This window comes from Schistocerca piceifrons, chromosome 7 (assembly GCF_021461385.2).
Source record: "Schistocerca piceifrons isolate TAMUIC-IGC-003096 chromosome 7, iqSchPice1.1, whole genome shotgun sequence".
NCBI lineage: Eukaryota > Metazoa > Arthropoda > Insecta > Orthoptera > Acrididae > Schistocerca > Schistocerca piceifrons.
In genome coordinates, this window is record NC_060144.1 from 185,443,064 (window position 1) to 185,466,534 (window position 23,471).

The 23,471-nt window shown below is 43.0% G+C and overlaps 1 protein-coding gene and 1 pseudogene across 1 annotated transcript in view; one reads left to right on the forward strand and one right to left on the reverse strand.

The window, feature by feature from the left end:
- The first annotated feature begins 414 nt into the window (after positions 1-414).
- Positions 415-23,471, forward strand: part of LOC124805539 (protein goliath) — a 663,220-nt gene continuing 640,163 nt past the window's right edge. Inside the window, exons 1-2 of the mRNA XM_047266107.1 lie at positions 415-507; positions 595-738. Of these exons, the coding sequence (XP_047122063.1) occupies positions 415-507; positions 595-738 (237 nt within the window). The remainder of the gene's footprint in view (positions 508-594; positions 739-23,471) is intronic.
- LOC124709303 lies at positions 17,345-17,462 on the reverse strand (annotated as a pseudogene).

A 23,471-nucleotide genomic window follows, 5' to 3' on the forward strand; every position in this document is an offset into this window, starting at 1 on the left:
GAGGTGACGGCGTCTGTCTGTTTGTGAGTGCAATCATCATCTGTAGAACCCGTCCAACTTCGCACCACGTTGATCACTGTTGTCGAGCGTCATTTGTACCGAACCGAAGATCAGATCCTGTTCAACTGCAGTGGGTCCTATAGTTCCTACTCCTACCGTCCACTTCCGACTGGCTTTCGTTGTTTGGCAGTGGTTGTGCCCGTATACACTCGTCTGAAATCTCCACCAGTGACTGTGAAACAACAAAAGAATAACAACCAAATCCACATTAGTGAATCAAAATTTTGTGAAGTCCAGACATAGAGAAGGTGTCGTCCCGTTGACATTCGAAAGGGTGTGAGGAGCAAGCAGTGGGCTCGGGAAGAGAAGACCAGGAGAACCACCGGCGGCGCAGACTGCGTCCGCCTCCGATGCATGCCTGGTGATCGCGAGCGCCGCTGGGGCCGCGGTCTGTGCGCCATGTGGGCGTGCGCGCTGCTGCTGCCTCTCGTGGTGCGCGCCGCGTTGGCGCGCGCCTCCGCTTCCACGCCGCCTCCTCCGCCCCCGCCGCCACCGCCGCCCGTCACGGCGGGCATCGAGCCCTCGGTGGTCGAGTGGCCGCCGCCGTCGGGCGCCGCCTCCGGCCTGGGCCCGCGACAGCACGCCCACCCCACCGACTACAGCGGGGGCGGCGGCAGCGGCAGCGGCGGCGCCGTGAGCTGCGGGGGCGTGCCCGCCGTCCTCAACGTGTCAGCGCAGGTGAGGAGGCGCCGCATCCGGAAACTCAATTTCATCCCATTGTTATTGCAGAATCAGGCTTTGCTTTCTTACCAGTCCCCCCCCCCCCCCCCCCCCGAGTCTTTAAAGCAGTGCTCGTCAAATTACGGCCCGCATGGGCCGCAAGTGTATATTAGACCAGCGGTTCTCAGCTGTATTTTATAATAATATGCATCTATACAGCGTTGATTGTAAGAATAAACCTGATGTAAACATTACACTCTGTCTTCTTCCGCGTTTGCTGGCAGGCCATTGGACTTAGTTTCGCGGAAGCCAGGCTATTTCCAGTATAGGAAAGTACGATAATAAGCATACGTTTGATGCTGTGTGTTACGAGCACATCGATTCGGGACAACAGGTTCACCGGCTCATTTAATTTAGGCGGCACCAGCCAGGCAAGTGGTCCAACTAATCTGCAATGATGCGAACAGTTGCAGTTAACACGTAAAATGAGACGAGCGGAGAAAAGGTGACTAGACGGAAACATAACATGCTCTCGATCTTGGCTCACTTTAATAAAAAACAAGAGTGATGAAAATTCCTAGCTTAAGCACAGGGAAATTTGTTTTACGTAAGTTATGTCTGACGTAAAAGCGTATTGCGAGGTTTTTGCCGTAGAGTTAAATATTGAAACAACTGAAGGTATTAGTCATTCGCCTGGTAATCTTCCGACTACTGCAGTATCCGACTCCGACGGATACATTTTAGTAGTGAAACTGTCATCTGCTACGTTGACAACGAGGCGATAAACAGAATCCCCGAAGACAACAAAAAACCACGTTTTCTCCCCTTGTTTATGACGTGCTGTTTTGAATGTCACCAGCGATGTTTGACAAAGCTTCGCCCTTCAGTTCCAGTATGTCCAGCAGTTTAAATGTCCTATTATTTCTCGCGACAAATCTCTTAACTTGGATCCAGATAAATTCTGTTGGGTTCAGATAGCAGTGATATGGAGGTAATTGTAAAAAATGCAGTGTTTGTACTGCGTGCTCGATACCGTGAACATTGTCTTTCTACAACGCTGACCACTGTTTCTCGTGTGAGAACACTTCTGTTGCATATAACAATGGACAAATCCAGAGTATTTGATTTTTTTTTTTCATTTTCCTCCCAAAAATTTAACTGTGTAATGTTTCTTAACTTAAGCAATCTTTATAAGTCTTTTGTAAAATATCGATACTTAAGAAATATTTGCAATGATAACAGAAACTTTGCTTACGTTATATAATTGGAAACAAAACGACGAGAATTTTATATAAAATCATTAAGTATGTGTTAATTAGCACATATTTGATGAATGTCATATCTAAACGATGTAGGTACGGTATTTAACCTGAAAGAAGAAAGAAAAGCGGCACAGCAAGATTGGAACTGGCGCCGCAGAACATACGTTTACCACCCTTGAACGCTACTGATTGCGCCTTGCATTATACGTACACAATTGTCTAATTTTTAGTAAATATTGTTTCTCGAAAAGCTCCATAGCCCATTTTCTGTGTAATCTTGTGGAAAACATTGAGAACAACTAGTTTCTCGCAGTTTTTAAATGTGTCCCTCGTGCTTGTTTAATTACTGCGATTGCACACAATTTTTGAAATAAAAACTACGTAGCTAAAGTATGGTTAAGTAAAACTTTGATGGCTTTTAATAAATTAGAATCTCAGTTTCGTTTATAGTGATACAGTAATAAGGTATATAACACATAAGTTGGACAGACTTCAAAGAGCGTAACTACACTAGCGTGTGCTACGACTTTTGACCAATCATCACGTTTGAGTTTCTTTACATCAGGTTTATTCTTATGATGAACGAAGTATAGCAACTAGTACGTAATGCTTCTTCAGGGTTTATTTTTCTTGTTCAGCAACAAACAAAAATTCTTACAGATTCAGTGATATTTTAAGATGTGCTTAATTTTAATTGAAGTTCGTCTATTCGCCCGCGAACTTCCGTCAGTGGCAGAGTGGTATCTAGCTCGGTCACTGTAGGTTTAATAGAAATGAGAGGGGAAATATTGTATTGTTTGTGTTCCAATGCTGACAACTCACTAGCTTACGCATATAGCACCGATCTGCTGTTGTGGTATAAGTGCCAAACAAAAGTAACATGGCTTCGTGTAGGCGTGTTTATACAGACGGTCATTTTCAAATGTGCTTCATGTTTGTAGCAAGTAATGTGAAATCAAACGTACATCGTCACTGTCAAGTGAGATTGACAAAGCATGTTTCGTTATTTTTTTAGTAAAATCTTTTTTACGGTCATCTGACGTAAAATAAGTCTTTTTATATAATTTTGTGCCTCACTTGTATAAAGAGTAATACTTTGTTCAATATCAATGTTTAAAGAAGGTCTTGTGGTCTAAAAGTGCAAGTCCTTGTTACTTATTTCAGTTTGATGGTTTTTTTTCTATGGATCACTAATGCCGACATAGCGTTGCATCTCGGAGAGTGGTCAATATATATATATATATATATGCTAAGCTATCAGCCGTCATTACATGCCTTTGTGACAATTTTGAGTTAATGAAGTTATATTATTTAACATCGTCTCTATTCTATTTGGGCTAATACAAAAGTCTGATTCAAAACGGTATGCTGCAGTCGCTTGGTGTTCTATCAGATACTAGTAGTAGGGTGTGAAGATGGCTAGAAAATGTGCCCGTGAATCAGAACAACAAACGTGGGATCTGGTGGCGACGGCACCCGCTTAGGTACCGAAAATTGGTCACTATGTAAGCCTTCAGAAAAATGCATGTAGTTCCAATATATTATTTACTTTTCTACGTATGTTTGGTGTGATACCATAAAATATGTAGATTCAAAATGTGATAAGTCTCCAATAACAACCACCATGGTTTGGTGAAAACTGAATTTCTCTTTGAGGGGCCTCTACAACCCCCAACCCCCTCCCGCCACCTTACAATGCGGCCCGAGGTGTCTTCCCTACTATGTCAGAATTGGCTCTTAAGCAAAAACGTTTGACGACCTCTGCTTTAAGGTATCTTATTCCCATGTGTGAAACAACATATCTCCCGAGAGCTGTGTGTCGATATAATTTTACAGATACATTCGCTGGTATAAGTGAATACTGTCTGCAAAATGTGTTGCGAATAGTGTTAACAGTACAGATGTAACAGACTAAAACGTAACGTCTGGTGTTGAAGTTTTGTTGCACGAACAACGAAAATGCAGTAGACGATAAACTTTTTTCCTCTCAGTAATTTTTGAGAACATTTCACATAGAAAAACAGCGGTCTGGCTAAACGCACTTTAAAAATGGACTGAAAATAGTCTCGACCGCAATAAATCATTTATTTACAATGGTTAATGGTTTCCGTCAGAATGTGACCATCTGCGGTGGAGTGAACGGAGCCTGTGTTTAAGATTTCACGACTCCGCCGTCTACCTTGTTTGTAGAACTAGTTCGTAGATGGCCAAATCCTGACCGAAACCCATAACCACTGTAAGTAAATGCTTTATAGTGATCGAGACTGCTTCTAATCCTGTTCAAACGGCTCTGAGCACTATGCGACTTAACTTCTGAGGTCATCAGTCGCCTAGAACTTAGAACTAATTAAACCTAACTAACCTAAGGACATCACACACATCCATGCCCGAGGCAGGATTCGAACCTGCGACCGTAGCGGTCACGCGGTTCCGGACTGAAGCGCCTAGAACCGCACGGCCACACCGGCCGGCCTAATCCTGTTATACAGTTTCTTTTCCTTTCATTATTTTGTGGGGTTGTAAGCGAGAAAAATTATGTGTAAAATATGTTGGAAGTCGCTAAGTATCCTCATTCTCAAATGCTGGATGTATATAGTCCAGGTAGTTAGCACGTCGTGAGTTACAGTTTCTAGCTGAAATATTTAACGTATTTAGTTAAATCTTTAACATAAAATTATAGCTCTTAATGAGTAGACAATATTCCATTGGAACTACTGACGGCCGTGGGAGAGCCAGTCCTGACAAAACTCTACCATCTGGTGAGCAAGATGTATGAAACAGGCGAAATACCCTCAGACTTCAAGAAGAATATAATAATTCCAATCCCAAAGAAAGCAGGTGTTGACAGATGTGAAAATTACCGAACTATCAGCTTAATAAGTCACAGCTGCAAAATACTAACACGAATTCTTTACAGACGAATGGAAAAACTAGTAGAAGCCAACCTCGGGGAAGATCAGTTTGGATTCCGTAGAAACACTGGAACACGTGAGGCAATACTGACCTTACGACTTATCTTAGAAGAAAGATTAAGGAAAGGCAAACCTACGTTTCTAGCATTTGTAGACTTAGAGAAAGCTTTTGACAATGTTGACTGGAATACTCTCTTTCAAATTCTAAAGGTGGCAGGGGTAAAATACAGGGAGCGAAAGGCTATTTACAATTTGTACAGAAACCAGATGGCAGTTATAAGAGTCGAGGGACATGAAAGGGAAGCAGTGGTTGGGAAGGGAGTAAGACAGGGTTGTAGCCTCTCCCCGATGTTGTTCAATCTGCATATTGAGCAAGCAGTAAAGGAAACAAAAGAAAAATTCGGAGTAGGTATTAAAATTCATGGAGAAGAAATAAAAACTTTGAGGTTCGCCGATGACATTGTAATTCTGTCAGAGACAGCAAAGGACTTGGAAGAGCAGTTGAATGGAATGGACAGTGTCTTGAAAGGAGGATATAAGATGAACATCAACAAAAGCAAAACAAGGATAATGGAATGTAGTCTAATTAAGTCAGGTGATGCTGAAGGAATTAGATTAGGAAATGAGGCACTTAAAGTAGTAAAGGAGTTTTGCTATTTGGGGAGCAAAATAACTGATGATGGTCGAAGTAGAGAGGATATAAAATGTAGGCTGGCAATGGCAAGGAAAGCGTTTCTGAAGAAGAGAAATTTGTTAACATCCAGTATTGATTTAAGTGTCAGGAAGTCATTTCTGAAAGTATTTGTATGGAGTGTAGCCATGTATGGAAGTGAAACATGGACGATAAATAGTTTGGACAAGAAGAGAATAGAAGCTTTCGAAATGTGGTGCTACAGAAGAATGCTGAAGATTAGATGGGTAGATCACATAACTAATGAGGGAGTATTGAATAGGATTGGGGAGAAGAGAAGTTTGTGGCACAACTTGACCAGAAGAAGGGATCGGTTGGTAGGACATGTTCTGAGGCATCAAGGGATCACCAATTTAGTATTGGAGGGCAGCATGGAGGGTAAAAATCGTAGAGGGAGACCAAGAGATGAATACACTAAGCAGATTCAGAAGGATGTAGGTTGCAGTAGGTACTGGGAGATGAAAAACCTTGCACAGGATAGAGTAGCATGGAGAGCTGCATCAAACCAGTCTCAGGACTGAAGACCACAACAACAACATGAGTAGATTATTACAGCATTCAAAATTTTTCAATTCTGTCAACTAATGGATGAGATATGAAAACAAATATTTTATTGCCGCTGGAAACGGTTACATACACCACCTGCAGCCGACCGTTGTGGCCGACCGGTTCTAGGCGCTTCAGTCTGGAACCGCGCGACCGCTACGGTCGCAGGTTCGAATCCTGCGTCGGGCATGGATGTTTGTGATGTCCTTAGGTTAGTTAGGTTTATGTAGTTCTAAGTTCTAGGGGACTGATGACCTCAGATGTTAAGTCCCATAGTGCTCAGAGCCATTTGAACACCACCTCCAATTGGGACGATGCCATGGGTTAGCCGTTTATAATATAGATAACAAGGCATTCTTCACATTTTACAACATTGAAGCGTACTGTCGGGGTCGCTATGTGTATGTCCATCTACATATCCGTGACTCCTCTGCAATTCACTCTTAAGGGTTTGGCAGACGGTTCATAAAACCAGTTTCAGACTATTTCTCGACCGTTCCACTGCCAAACAGCAAGTGGGAAAAATAACCTCTAAAAGTTTCTCATATTTTATTACGATAGACATTTCTTCCTACGTACGTGGGAGTCAACAAAATGTATTCGCAGTCGGTGGGGAAAATTGGTTCTAGGAATCTCACTACATCGAAAAACGCCTTTGTTTTAATGATTCCCACCCCAAAACAGTTACGATATCCGCAACACCTACTCTTCCATTACTCGGCAATACACAACGAGCTGCCTTTCTTTGAATTTTTTCGATGTCCTCAGTCAGACATGGGTGGTAAGGTCCCCATACTGAGCAACAGTACTCCACAAGAGAATGGACAAGCGTAGTATTGGAAGACTCTTTAGAAGATTTCTTGCATCTTGTAAGTGTTCTACCAATGAAATTTAGTCTTTGGTTCGCTTTCCCCATAACGTTCTCTATTTAATGGTTCCAATCTAGGTTCTTCGTAACTGTAATTACTAAGTGTTTAGTTGAATCGACAACCTTTAAATATGTTTGATATATCATATAACGTATGTTTTTAATAATCGTGTGGAATACCTCACACTTTTTGTTTTTTTAGAGTCAATTGCTACTTTTCGCACCAATCAGATATCTTGCCTAAATCATTTTCCAATTCGTTTCAGTCGTTTAGCGACTTTATTATACGGTAAACAACAGCATCATCATCAAAGAAGGCTGTTCAAAGTGTCTCATAAATCGTTTGCATAGATTAAGAACAGCAAAGGCGCTTGGGAAGCCTCAGATATTACTTCCGTTTTACTCAGACTTCCCATCAATTATTACGAACTACAGGAAATCACGAATACAGTCGCACAACTTACTGAGACAACATTCAATAGGCACACAATTTGATTAGAAGCTGCTTGTGAGGAACGGTGTCAAAAGCCTTCTCGAAATCTGGAGGTATGAAACGAGCTTGAGATCTCTTGTCGATAGCACTCATTGATTCGTGCGAATAGTGTGTCAGTTGTATTTTACAAGAACTGTATTTTCTCATACCGTGCTGGGTACGCGTCAATAGACTGTTTTCTTCGGAGTATTTTATGATTTTCTAGAACAATATATCTACCACAATCCTACGTAGCAGATAAGAGGACAAATGGTTACAACCAGATTCCATATCTATACCTGTACCCTACAAGGCACCTTATGGTGTGTGGTAGAGGGTATTTTGTCACGTCCCACTTTTCCCATCCCACTTGCGAATGGTGCGCGGGAGGCCTCCGTGTGAGGACTAATCCCTAATTTTACAAACTAATACTGACAATAAAGTAAAAATAACAAGTAGCCACCACTAATAAAGCTATTTCTTAAGAATAAATAGCGCCATTGTCGAGTTCGAACTCGCTGGTTCATCACCAGATGGCTTATGTTGTACATGTAATATTGGGTCTCTGCTGTCGTAGCGGAAGTTCTTTGGGATGGTGCTGCCTTACAGTAAAAAAATCTTTAATTGCACCTGACAAGGAATTAAAACATCGTAAACAACTTTTTAAATTAGGGGCTGAAATAGTTTTGTATTACATAAAAAATCCGGAGTATTATTACAGCATTGTTGACTGCTTTTGAAGAAGTGCATCTTTCGCGAAGTAATAAGCAAGATACAATACTTTCTGAACTTTGAAGGTACAAATAGTGCAGAGCACCATACATAGGATGTACGTACAGCGAGATGGCGATTTACAGAGACAGAATTATGCCAAAGAAAGTGTCATTCAGAGAGGCAACAAAATTCTGTATTGGCTCTGTTATTCATTTGGTATATCTATATCTGGAAATTTTGAAAGGATCTTTTCGAGCTTCCTAACTTCTGGAAAGTCCCAAGTGACCCAGTAGACAAATTACAGGGTGTTTCACAATTCCCATTATGGGGTTGTATAGGAGACTCAGTAGATAAAGTTTTGATAAGGAACGTATGTTCTGAAATGTACCACTTGAATGCAAAATAAGTCTGAAGATGGATCACTGTCAAACCTTACCGTTCACGGTACGCACACAAAGGAGACAATGAGTCCTGACCTGTCTTCCCCACGTGGCGATGTTGCCGTTCTTTGCAAAAGGCGTATCTGCTACTCAGGCCGAGCGGTTCTATGCGCTTCAGTTTGGAACCGCGCGACCGCTACGGTCGCAGGTTCGAATCCTGCCTCGGGCATGGATGTGTGTGATGTCCTTGGGTTAGTTAAGTTTGAGTAGTTCTAAGTTCTCGGGGACTGATGACCTCAGATGTTAACTCCCGTAGTTCTTAGAGCCAGAGCTACTCAGACTTTCATAACAAACACTGATGCTCAGCCGTGGAGCACCTCAGTCAACCCACATAGTTGCGAATGTGGTAGTTTCTCGCCACCGTTCTGTCAGACGAAACTGGTATGTGCTGGACTGAGATCATCCGGAAAACGTTCTCGGCACATGCGTTGTGCAGCTTTACCATTAGCAAGGGAAACTCCCCTCCCCTCGGATTTAGAGGTAAGAAACCCAGCGAATAGCCCGTGTAAGAGGGGAAACAGATCAAGCACGAAAGCAGGAAGAAATAATTATGAAAAATCCACCTCGATTGCACAAACTACCTGGTGTTCACCTAGGTTTCAGCGTGGGTAACCACCCCTTCTTCAGAACAAATATAAAACAGCTTGCCTAAATAGGTATAATCAAAGCCTTTGACACCAGGTAGTTTGTGCAATCGAGGCGGATTTTTCATAATTATTTCGATACTTGCGATTGCTGACGCGCTGCAATGCTGAAAGTTCTTAAAACAGGGAGAAGCTATAGTGAACTGTGAAAAAAGATGCAAAATAGAAACATTGGGCGATCCAAGTAGGATAGCTACGATTTTGTGGTTATTTGGTCACGTTGTTGGACTGCGCAGGGGAAGATCCGTGTTCAAATCTCCTTCATGCCCCATATTGTTTTTATCCTCGAAATTATGAACCGTCCTTCCGGTCATTGACGTGTCTGTTCGCTGTATTCAAATTTGCGTCTGTGTAGTGGTGTAACATCCGTTTGCAACAGCGAGTTGTATGAAAGGGACCTCCAGATACACGTACCTCCCACATGTTATGCACAAGTACCACGTGTTATCTCTTGCGTTCCATTTTGGAAGTTTTGACTTTTGAATTCCTTTGTAGTAACGTAGTTCACAACCGTATATTTGTTGTCATTTCTGTGAAAGGTCTGTGCGGCATATTGCCTGCTCACACCATTCATCCATATACTTGCGACGGTAATATACATATTCTTACCACATGACTCGTATTCTACAACCAACATGTAGTATGACAGTTGCAAGAAACTACAGGAGGAGAACAAACACAGCAATGACCGGACGGAAAGTTCATAATTTTGTGAAAAAAAATGGAGGCACGGAGGAGATTTGAACAAGGATCGTCCCGTTTGCAGTCCAACACCGTGAGCACATTACCACAACGCCTTAGTTTCTGCAATTGGCTCGATGTTGCACATCTTGAGCTTGGACCATTCACTGTTTCTATTTTGCTTATTTTTTCGCAGTTCAGTACACCTTCTTCCTCTTTTTCACAGTTTTTTCACAGTTCAGTACACCTTCTTCCCCTTTTCATGCTTGGTGTGTGTTTAGTGTTTGACGGGCTATGCACTGGGCCACTTTACCATTAAATCTGAGGCGGGGGTGCGATAGGGAGTTCCCCTTACGAGTACCCTACCGTGATTTGAAAGTTATCCGATCTTTAAACTTTTTTTACATCCACGCGGTACATTTACAGACATGAATTCCTTATCCAAATTTTATCTACCAAGTCTCCGCTACAACCTCTAGAAGCCAGTTAGAGATTTTGCTAATCAAATTCAAATTATGTACTATTCAGTTCATTCAAATCAGTTTATGAACTATGAGTCTCGATCGATTACGGTCATTACAAGCCGATAAACGTTCGCAATATCTACTGAACACAAGCCGAAATTGAAGTTGAGGACTTGGAGATTTTAGGGTGACATTTTAGCCCCAACGACTCTGGTGTCTTCTATTGTAACCTGTATTCCGTAGAAGTGGAGATTTATAATTTGAAAACGGCCGTAATCGCTCGAAAATGGACGAGAACAAGTTGACTTTCTTGAGACGGTGCTGTTTCGAGCCCATTTATCTGTCTAGAGATGCAGGCAGCCCTGGCGTTATCATGGACAAAGCGGAGAATGACCCATAAATTTCCTAGGAGGGGGCGTCGACAAAAGCGAATTAGCAATAGACATACCACAAAGAAGTGTAACAGCACCGTTGCTATTCAGTACGTACAATGTAGCACGAGCACGTCCGAATGCTTCAGAAAGATCTAAGTTATCAAAAGAGTTTCGGCAGGTAATTGTTAATAGGGAAACCAGTTATTTCTCTCCATGGCTAAGATACGTAACGTAATGTAGCATGTATAACTATTTAATGGTATAATGTACTGTTCTATACAGTGACATAACGCTATCACTTCCGAAAAAGCTGTTTAGATATCTTTCACCACTCATGATATAGGTGTCCATTTTACTTTTTCGCGACCCGATAGATAAAATGGGAGGCGCTCTGGGATTTTTCGCTTACGAAACAATTGGAGGGCGCTTCTTCAGAAAATTCTTGCAAAGTGCCTGAAGACACGAAAATGTGCAGGAGATATGCGGACCATGAAGGTAAAAATAGAGACGTTCTGGCTAATACAGAGGTATATCGGCAATTGCAACAGTTTATCTTCAATAGAAACGAAAACTAATTTTACTGTCAAAGTCACGTTATCACCTTCATAGTGTAATATTTGCGTTATCAAAGGTGTCTTGCACGCATACATGCAACCGTGCCATGTTTAACGAGAGTTCTTTGTCGCTTGGTGATGATCCTGCGAAACTGAAAACGGTTTATCATCAGAAATAAATGCAATTAGAATATTTGCGATTATTTTGTTTCGTTTTAATAATGGAACAGTTCGTCCGAAGACGCTGCCTTTCTATTAAGCTCGAGAAGACTAGTATATTGCTTAGCCCCGGGTACGAGTGTTCTGCACCGTTCGCAGCGATAGAATGAGAAATGTTTGGTTCTCATGAAGCAGGTTCCGCTGACTAATGAAAACGGAAAGCATCCAGATGCCAGTGGTTACAGGAGCTGTCCGCCGTGCCTACGAAAAAAAAAGAAAAAATGAAATATGTCCAAATGACGGAGTATCAATACCTAACAACCACTGTGAAAAGTAATTCCCGGTATGAATACAGAAAAGTAGTTATGAAGAATCAAGTAAGCATCGGCATTGTCCCAGAAATGGCTAAGGAGTAAGCTACCTGCAGAATGTAAGACTCGCTCCGTACTGCGGTCATGCGGTCAATGCATCAGGGACTGGCGAACCAGACGCGCTGGGTTCAAGGACACCATGCTCGATGCGTGACTTGCGCGCCCAATAGAGTCCATTCCAAGGCGTCACAAATGCGGCGCTATCTTTTTTGCAATTCGATAACCATTGTGTCAAATTTATAGAATTTTTGTGCGACAGGAAACAGTCACTACTTTTAAAATTATCCGACTTCGTTTGTCAGGTTAAGTGAACCTACCGATACCAGACGCCGACTTTGACCCGTGACGTAACGATGAGGTGCCGTGTGATGTCATATATATACGCAATTTTGTCCTTACATTATTGTGTGGGATGTATTTTGTGGTGTCAGACTGATCTGTAGCCTAACCTTAGGTCTAGATTGTGTTGAAATGTGGGGGGGGGGGGGGGGGGGGGGTCTTGGTGTTTGTTTTACACACGGTGTTTTCCGATGAGTAGTTCATGCTTGTCATGGGTCGAAGCTGACGAGTGGTTTCGGTAGGTACGATACTCCTTATTATTTGATGTCGTGGGTCAAAGCAGGTAGGTAGTATCGGTAGGTTCAATATTTACTGAATTCCGATGTTTGATCTATATTTTCGGGATCCCGAGACCGTTATATGAATAGTCGTATACGTGATTATCTTTTACGCCTGAAAGGTATTACCTGTCCCGCAGTGACTATCATTGACAAGGCTAGTAGCCGCACGGCATCCCCAAAAGATCTCGGCGGTGTCGAGCTGCAATTATACTGTTTACCTTTGCTACGACATTTGGTGTACCTGGTACAGCGGAGGACTAACAATCGCACTACCTATCTGTCATTCCATATTAAGTTTTTATGCCTTTCTGTGAAAAGCTTTTGACGTCTACATTTGTTTCAACTGCGTTTCTTAAAGGATTTTAAGTCTGCAGGTTTTCGCGGCCGCAACCAGTTTACATATAATTCCTCTGGGTTTTGACCACGTCATATTGTAAGAGGACGTATCAGCTTTGCAAATTATCTTCGTCAGGCTACATCATCTTACAATGTGATGTGGTACGCAATCCAGGTAATTTTACAGACAAAGAGTAGTGTAGTCTTCGGCTGGAACCACGGTAGTATTGTAGTGCTTGGCGTCACCTGATCTTGGCTTCACGAGATTCCGTTGAGTCATTGTGAACACCACTGTCCGCTTTCTCTTCGCCTAAACACGTTATAGCTCCCCAACAGTCCCTCATTTATATTAATTAACATTAGTGTTCTATCCATGACAATTTTTCCTTGTTCAATAGTGAACAGAACATTTCTGTGCAAGCACGAAGGCGGCGAAGGGCATGGGAGATCATCCGCTCTCGCCCTCCACTATCCCCTCTTCCCCAGAAAAATTATGTCACACACACACACACACACACACACACACACACACACACACACACACACACACATATATATATATATATATATATATATATATATATATATATATATATATATATATATAACGCCGGCCGCTGTGGCCGAGCGGTTCTAGGCACTTCAGTCTGCTACGGTCGCAGATTCGAATCATGCTTCGGGCATGGACGTGTGAGATGTCCTTAGGTTAGTTAGGTTTAAGTAGTTCTAAGTTCTAGGGGACATGACCTCAGATGTTAAGTCCCATAGTGCTCAGAGCCATTTGAACCATTTTATATATCTCGTTTCAGGATCGGTCCGAAGAAAGCCGGGACATGTAATGAACACTGACAAGCAGCAAGAGTACCCAGAACCATTTTTTCGTGAAATCTCAAAACTATTTTGCTGCTCACGCTGTTTTTCTTGCAGCTGTAAATGTCAGTTGGCTCCAGCTCTCAATGATTACACTAGCCAAATGAAACTCAGTTTCAAACGTCTATGATATGCATAAGTAGACTGATGCGATGTATGAAAATTTGCACCAAGGCGGAATTCGAACCCAGTTCTCCTGTTCACTAGGCGAAGACCTGGGCTCGAATTTGATTAAGCCACCTATGCTTGGGTTTCAGGCAGGATCCCCCAGTTTCGTTCGATGCTGAGGTGCTATTCCAGACAGCTGGAGAGCCTATGCAATGCTGTTAGAGTTCAGGGGGAATACTATGTGGGCTGAGGCGTGAATGGGATTTTCGATTGAGCAGAGATGCATGCTAGGGTAGTCCGTGCAAAGTCACTGTGCCAGGGTGGCGTAATGGTGAGCGCATCTGCAAAGTGAACAGGAGACCCGGGTTTGAATTCCGGCTTTGGTACAAATTTTCATTCATCGCTTCAGTCTGCTTACATGCATCGTAGATTACACTAGCGTTATACTTTCAATCTGAGATGGATTTTGTGGCATTACTAGCAAATGTAGAAAACCTACCTAAGTCTACCTACCTGTCTGATATTTCCTCACCAGTGAAGAACGGCACATAACCTTCTCGGCACATCGCTGCCTGATAAATAGTTGACACTCGTGCGTATCACAAGTAAATCCCACAAAGTAAAAACTTCCTACCCTACTTCATTACAAGTCCGCAGCTCGTGGTCTCGCGGTCGCGTTCTCGCTTTCCGAGCACGGGGTCCCGGATTCGATTCCCGGCGGGGTCAGGGATTTTCAACTGCCTCGAGATGACTATGTGTTGTCCTCATCATCATTCATGCAATGGCACGACTGGACTGAGAAAAGATTGAGAATTTGTACGTGCGCTGATAACAGCGCAGTTGAGCGCCCCACAATCCAATCATCATCACCACCACTTCATGACAATGGCATGACCATTGAAACGTGTAGTGCCGTTTAAAATAAAAGTGACTGAAGCAGTAAATCCATACTTTTTCTAGTTTTATCTAATCATTTGTAGCCCTTGAAAAATAGTCCTTTGTGGACAAACTATTTGTTTATGTTACGTTATGTTATGTTATGTTACCCGGGGACCTAGAAACGACGGAGAGGCTCTGTCCCCGCCGCAGCCGCAGTGGTCCACAACCCCGCGACGACTATCGCAGTCCACTTCACCCCTCCGCCGCCCCACACCGAACCCAGGGTTATTGTGCGGTTCGGCCCCCGGTGGACCCCCCCCAGGGAACGTTTCACACCAGACGTGTGTAAGCCCCATGTTTGCGTGGTAGAGTAATGGTGGTGTACTCGTACGTGGAGAACTTGTTTGCGCAGCGATCGCCGACATAGTGTAGCTGAGGCGGAATAAGGGGAACCAACCGGCATTCACAGAGGCAGATGGAAAACCGCCTAAAAACCATTCACAGACTGGCCGGCTCACCGGACCTAGACACAAATCCGCCGGGCGGATTCGTTCCGGGGACCAGGCGCTCCTTCCTGCCCGGAAAGCCGTGCGTTAGACCGCACGGCCAAACGGGCGCGCTAACTATTTGTTTACCTGCCTGACAGTAAATAAAACATACATATCTCATACAGCCTATGCTCTCCCGATTAAGTACATTGTAGGTAGACGGGGTTTCTGTCATACAGTGGTATAATTACTATGTTTAATATGTTGTTGGGTTAATAAACAAATCTTTGAATTAGTTCTGTGTTCTATTCTACGTTTTCCCTCTCCGTTCATCGAACCTAATATGAATTACTTTCCCCCTACTCAAATCCTGGTACGCTCTTGTTGCTGCACACGACACACTCCAAATAAATGATCGTAGTTGAGACAAAAATTTCCGCTCAAGACTTTTTTTTTGTACTGTTCTGTTAGATATACCATGTAAGTGTAATCTACCATCTTCATCGTAACTGTGCTTATTCTCCACATTAACGCACATCAAATGTCTACGGTTTCAGATTGAATTTTCTACTCCTTTGAGGAGGAAGGAGAGGCACGCAGCAATCAGTCGTAATTCCATTAGTTTTTATTGTGCTTGCAAATCTAGATTTCGGCTACGAATAGCAATCTTCAGTGCATTCGAATTACAATTCAACAAACGCGGGGCAGTACATGTTACTATCTCATCGCCTATCCTTTAAGGAGTGTAGCTTTGGTATAACTCGCAGTATACAGCAAGTTACAATTGCGCGCCGAACTGGAACTCAAATTGCGAGAGAGAGGTGGAGCGACGCGTTAAGACGATGGACTCATTCAGGCGGAAGACGGTTCAAATCGCCGCCCAGCCATCCAGATTTAGTTTTTCCGTAATTTCCCTATCTTGCTCCAGGAAAAGGGCGGGATGGTTCCTTTGAAAAGTGTACGGCCGATTTCCTGCTCCATCCTTTCGTAATTCAAGCTTGCGTTCCGTCACTAATGACCACGCTGTCGATCGGGCGTTCAACTCTAATCCGTCTGTTACCTTGCTTCCTTCAAACTGTGATCATACTTCAACAGCCACGTCGTCGTCTTGAACTGAACCCCCTCCCCCCACCCAACATCTTTCGTTGTAGAATATGAAATCGGCAATTATTAGTCGCATTACCATCACTAGGGTCCTGTACGTTTTTCTGAGACTACGCCTCTTGTCAGCTTCAGTGTGTTGCCTGTGGAGATCCGTGATACAGTAATGTGCACAGTTCCCTCATGAGGCGCATTCATTGCGGCAGCATGCGCCAGTGATTCCCCCGAAGCTGCCGGCCTTAGCACGTATTCGCGACACACAACCTTAACACTGGTGCACAGATCGCGTGGAAGCGTGCGTGTAGACTTTTCTTACGTTTCTCCTAGGCTCTACGAGTAGTTGCCATCAGAGAGCATGAAACTTGATGAAGGTGCTAATCCTTCTCTATATATTCACCCTTCAATGCGACACATTTTACCCAAAGGTGGATGGTTTGGCGGGGACCTTGGTTGTAGGTTGGTTGGTTGGTTGGTTGGTTGGGATTAAAGGGACCAGACTGCTACGGTCATCGGTCCCTTGGTTGTAGGAGTCTACGTTTTGGCCGGTAAGGAAACGTTTCACTTCTGAAGCCATTTTTTCATTCTGGAAATGCGTGCCATGCAATGGATTTCATCCCTGGAAAGAGGGAGTAGTCGGTGGGTGCCATTTGAGGAAAATATGGAAGGTGCAGGTAAAATTTGATAACCAAAACAAACAGCACGTGTGAATGTCACTGGCGCAGAATGAGCTGCAGCGTTGTCGTAAAGCTGAAACAACCCCATAGGATAGCTTTCTGCAAAGCTTCGTCTACATAACCTCCCGTAACGTCGTCAGGATATTTCGCTAGTATGCTCCTGCGATGGTTTGCCATTTACGAGTATAATATAGCACCTCAGTCTTCAGGTCACAAGTGGCCCATTGAGACTATCCGACCGCCGTGTCATCCTCAGTTGAGGATGCGGATCGGAGGGGCATGTGGTCATCAAACCGCTCTCCCGGTCGTTACGATGGTTTTCTGTGACCGGAGCCGCTATTATTCGGTCGAGTAGCTCCTGAATTGGCATCACGAGGCTGAGTGCACCCCGAAAAATGGCAACAGCTCATGGCGGCCTGGATGGTCACCCATCCAAGTGCCGGCCACGATCGACAGCGCTTAACTTCGGTGATCTCACGGGAACCGGTGTATCCACTGCGACAAGACCGTTGCCCACGAGTATAATATAAGGGGCTGTCAAATGAACACGAGACAAATGAAAAAAGTAAATAAACTACTTTTTATTTCAAAAATAACCGCCATAAATTCATTTATTCCACTGTGAGACTAGATGGTCAATGCCTTCATGGTTCAAATGGATCATATGGCTCTGAGCACTATGCGACTTAACTTCTGAGGTCATCAGTCGCCTAGAACTTAGAACTAATTAAACCTAACTAACCTAAGGACATCACACACATCCATGCCCGAGGCAGGATTCGAACCTGCGACCGTAGCGAATGCCTTCATGGAAAAAGGTTTGCGATTGCCTACGAAACTGATTATACCCAGACGTGCGCCCCTTCGTCCGAAGCAAATCGGCGACCATCAATGTCTTTCTTCAGGGCTCCAAAAAAATTGAAATCGTATGGGGTGAGATAGGGACTGGTATGGAGGATGTGTAAGGGCGTCTCAGCAAAACTTCTGCAGCATACTCGAAAGACAAGGTACGCTACCTCCGGGAAAGTCATCACGGTCTCTTTTGTTGACTGCAAGAGACCGCTGCTCATTGACTCTTTGGAACAGAGCGGTATGTGGACAATTTTGCGAAAAGTGAAGCGCGCTATCAATCACAAACGTTCAGGCATGTTCATGGATTACATCATTCTGGTGCAGGGTAACGACCAGCCACCTGTTGCCGACGTTGCTACGATTACGCTGCAGAAGTTTCACTCACACATCTTTCATATAGGCACGATCTCTCCCCATACGAATTCCATATTTTTTGGAGCCCTGAAGAAAGATATTCATGGCAGTCGATTTGATTCCGACGTAGACGAGCACGCCTGGATACAATCAGGCTTCCGAAGGCAACCAAAAGAATTTTTCTATGAAGGCATTGACCATCTTGTCTCATAGTTGGGTGAAATTTTTCCGGTTATGGCGATTACTTTCGGAGTAATAAACAGTTTACTTAATTTTTTTCCATATGTTTCCTTTGTTTTTATGTGATATGACCGTCTCTTGTATGTTAGCACCACACTATGGCAGTCGCAAAGAACACTCAGCATCGCCTTGGCCAATGATCGTTGAGTCTTCGCCTTCTTCGGCGATGGTGAACCCACATATTGCCACTGATTGTTTTGCTCCTTTGTTTTGGCGTCATGGTGACACAGTCAGCATTCGTCTTTGGTGATTAGGTGATTAAAGAAGTCATCTGGAATGTTATTACACAGCCGGCCGGAGTGGCCGTGCGGTTCTAGGCGCTACAGTCTTGAACCGAGCGACCGCTACGGTCGCAGGTTCGAATCCTGCCTCGGGCATGGATGTGTGTGATGTCCTTAGATTAGTTAGGTTTAATTAGTTCTCAGTTCTAGGCGATTGATGACCTCAGAAATTAAGTCGCATAGTGCTCAGAGCCATTTGAACCATTTGCTATCACACAGCTGAGTTTCTGCTACTGCATCTGCTCGACAGGATTTTTGATTGGGTATGAGCAGTCGCGGAACCCAGCCGGCAGCGACCTTTGTCATGTTTAAAATGTAGTCCAACATGATGAAAACTGCTACTTGCGTCACCTAACCATTGTGTCATATGGCGGCACATTGTTAACAGAGTTCAGAAAATAACATTTACGATTTTTGGCTGCTGATGCTTCTTTTGCGAAGTTACAAACAATGCTTGTGTCGTCTGCAAAAAATGAACAGTGCTGCCTCAGATTCAAGTAAAGTCGTAAATCAACAACACCAAGCACGAACTGTGGTGTAGCCTCCATCGAAATATGTGCAACACTTGTTTCAGTTTTTATCCTTGCGGATGGTGTCCTATCTCACTGAGAATTTCGTAAGGTGTTTTATACATCCTCTTCCTTAATTAAGAACTAAACCAGACAAGTGGTGAACCAAGTGCTCCGTAGAAAAACATAATTACCTTAATTCAGTTTTATCACTGACAACTGTTGATCTTATGGCGAACCAATTTTGTCAGTACTATAGTCCTACACTGTGTATAGAAGGTGTACATAAAGTCAGGGAACACATTCAGTTATTTATTGCACAAGATCTAAACATTGTACAGATGTCATAGATATTGTATTTTGAAGATTAACACTGAAAGATTTTTTTTATAAACATTCGATTTGCGAACGATGGGTGACCCGGCAGACGTCAATACGGTAATAGATTTCTTGCCATGTGTGTCCCAGCGTGGCATCGTAGACTGTGGCAGTCGCTTCCCGTATTCTCTCCCGGAGCTCTACTACATCACGTGGTAGAGGCGGTACATACATCAGATCTTTAATGTGCCCCCACAGAAAAAAGTCGCACGGAGTGAGATCTGGTGATCTGGGAGACCATTTCATGAAACAGCTGTCCCCTTCCGTAGTACTGCCGATCCATCGATGCGGCAGCTCCGTGTTCAGGCGCCCACGAACTTCACGATGAAAATGGGGTGGAGTCCCATCCTGATGGAAGGTGAACGGAGAGTGAGATTGCATTTGAGGCATCAGCCATTGCTGCAACATGCCCAAGTAGGAATATCGAGTGACAGTGCTCTCGGCGAAGAAGGATGGCCCGTACAGTTTTCGATGTGACAAGACACAAAAAACATTTACCTTTGGGAAATCACGCTCAATTTTAATGTATTCGTGTGGATGCTTGTACCCCAGATTCGACAATAATGCATGTTCACTTTTCCACTTTCACACTTGTATTTGTCAAACCCTAACACACAGAAAGGTCGTTCCGCACCTAAACTCGCCATGTTTGCGCTGACTATCGGCAAATTACCAAACTAAGCTGTGGCGGTATACACGAAAAAAAAAACAAAAAAACACACCTTTCAGGATTTCTCTTCAAAATGACATGTGTGATATATGTGAAAAGTTTGGTTCTTGTGCAATAAATAATTGAAAATGTTGCCGGACTTTATGTATACCCTGTATATTAACATTCACAACAAGTGTGTCACAGATTTCTCTGATATTCACTTCCTTATGGGCCAAAAGTATAAAGCATAATTTTTTTGCACTGCGCTGCTCAATTGTTGCGTAGGGTTGCTAATATAAAACTGTTCCAGTTTTCTCACCTGCTCGTTGGTGCCAAGTTATACAGAAAGCAAAGCTAACTAAACTTTTTATAGTCTGTAAAACGGACGCCGGGAGATCAGAACCTTAAAGAATGTTACCGACATAACTACCAAACCAAAAGTTGATGTACGTGATAGCACTGTACATCTCACGAACTTTACAATGATGGATTTGTCCAACATGTTGCTGTGGACTCTTGCTTAAAGTAAAATATTCTTCATCGGAGTTTTGGGAGGCACCATTTTCCTCAAGTCATGTCAAGGGAGATCAAAATTTGTCATTTTCCCACAATTTGTAGATGCCTTGCGAATCTAGTGCCCAGATACGTAGCTGGAAGGCAAATATCAACGTTGAAACACACAGCGTAACAAAACTAATAGATTTCATGGTGAAGTGGAGAGACCGTTTTATCTGAACCTCAAGCCAGAGACTCCGCTTGATGAAAGTGATGATACTGAAGACGTTGAAGTTCTGGTACAGGTCATAACAAGGCGTGGTGCATTCAGTATACGCTCTTTACGTTTTGATTCTAGTTTAACATTTATTACGAACTTCACAACTGCCAAATAGATAATATTGTCACTAGCCTATATATTGACAATAATTTTTATAGGAAATATAAGATGTAAAGACATAATTAAAAAAACAAGTGAAACCTATGAAACGAGTGGTTTGCGTATAAGTTTGATTTTTCACGAACATTTATTTTTCTGAAAACTTTGTGTCTTTGCTTTGGGTCCTTTTGGTTCTCAGGCCCCCAGTTAAAGTAAGGAGGAGTCAAAAGAAAAGGAAACAGATGGAAAAAAGTCAGTAAACTGTTTATTATTTCAGAAGTAATCACCATAAGTGTTAATTGTCGTTCCCAGTGTGAAACAAGACGGTCAATGACTTCATGGAAAAATGTTTGCGGTTGCCTACGGAACCATGCACCTCTTCGTCTGTAGCAAAAATACGGCTACGAATGGCTCCAAAAATAGGGGAATCGCCTGGGGAGAAATCGTGGTTGTATGGAGGGTGGGCCCGCCTACGTGTTGCCAGAGTTGTTTAGTGTAGGCTGCGGAAGTTTCCCTGGGAAGCTTCTACACATCCTGCATATAGTCTCCATCTCTCCCTATGCGATTTTCATCTTTTTGCAGTCCTGAGGAAAGGCATTCGTGACCGCTGATTTGCCTGGGACAAAGCGGTGGACGACTGGGTACAATCATGGTAGGGAACCGTGACTTTTTTCCTCTGAAGATATTGACCGCCTTATCTCAGAGTGGCATAAATGTTATGGGGTTTATTTTTGAAATAAGCAGTTTACTTGCTTTTTTCCCATCTCCCTCGTTTTCCTTTCACTGCCCCTTATACATCAGATGAGTCGCCGAAGATCCCAACTGTTATTTCGTCATTTAAATAATTTATTATGCTTCACTAAATGTGTAATGCCTGTCTTGGCAATGCGGCTCTTTTGAAATCAAAATTGTGTTTGTCTAAGAATCTCATTATTGCATAGATAGCAAACACTGGTAGAGTACGTGGCCTCTCCAAAAATTTTCTAAAATAACATAAGCAGGAAGACTGACGCTCGTTTTTGGAATCTGAGAGTCACATTTATATTCACTATAAGCCATACACTCTATTTTAACGTCAGCCTGGTGTTTGCATGCACAGGCTCACGCAGCAGCAAAAGAAAATCTTTGCTCTAATGCTGTTGAAATGTCAAACACAGACTTGGAAATCTTTGTCCCCAGACAAAGCGCCATCGTCATTTGCCCTTCCTAAAAGTCAAGCGTATCCACTTAAGATATTCATTCCTACCATTGACCAAGACAATGGGTTTCGTAACAGCAGTGATTTCTATTATTCTGATTACTATTGTTACGACTGGAATCGGAATTTGTTTTTTTCTGTGGAAAGAAGTTACTTATCTCTTCAGCAATTACTCGGAGTCAAAACTGAGGCGTCTTTGGACTAGTAATAAAAGAAGACAAGACAAACTGCTAATGAAACTTGATATGAAACATACAAGTAACTAGAATGAAGTTTGGAAGGTAGGAGACGAGGTACTGGCGGAATTAAAGCTGTGAGGACGAGGATGCTTGGGTAGCTCAGTTGGTAGAGCACTTGCACGCGAATGGCAAAGGTCCCGAGTTCGAGTCTCAGTCCGGCACACAGTTTTAATCTGCCAGGAAGTTTCGTACAAGTTACTAGTTGGGCTAACGAATTGTATACATAATCTGTTTCCATGTCTCACGTGCCTGAAATGAACGGAAACGGTGTGAATGCTACATACGTCTCCAAGACGAATACCATCAGCCTTCGAAACAGCGATTTGTTTTCACGTGGCTTTTATTTATTTATTTATTTGGAGGATAAAAGTACGCTTCCAGAGGCAGATTATGAAGAAGTATGTCAGAGACGAGCTGGCTGTTTGTTTTCGAAACGCAGTATCTGTTCCGAAATGTAAACTGTTTTTGAATCCCTTTATCCATTATTAATGAGTGCGATATCGGGGATAACGCGCGATCTGACAGCGGACGTCTTCACGAGTATCTTGGCTGAGATCCGGCTGATAATGTATGGCCTGTCAAGTGTCCCATTTCTGAAAACTGTTGCTCTACTTTTTTTTTGGTCTGAAAATCGGTAGAGTAGGGTTTCTGTGTCTATTACTTCCCTTTTAATGTTGATTAAGTGATCAGACTGCCCTATGTCACCAAATAAAAAAACACATATGTGCATACACGCTCTAACATATTTTTAATTATATCGGAATAATCAGCAGCCAGTTGCATAAAAGAAATTTAATTTCTTAACCGGTTTCAGCTGCTTAGTGCCCTTCTTCAGAAAGGTATAACTATCGTAATATTTGCGAGTGTCAGTGCAAATAAAGTCTGAAGAAGAGCACTAAGTGACTGAAACCGGTTAAGCAATTAAATTTCCCTTGTGCAATTGGCT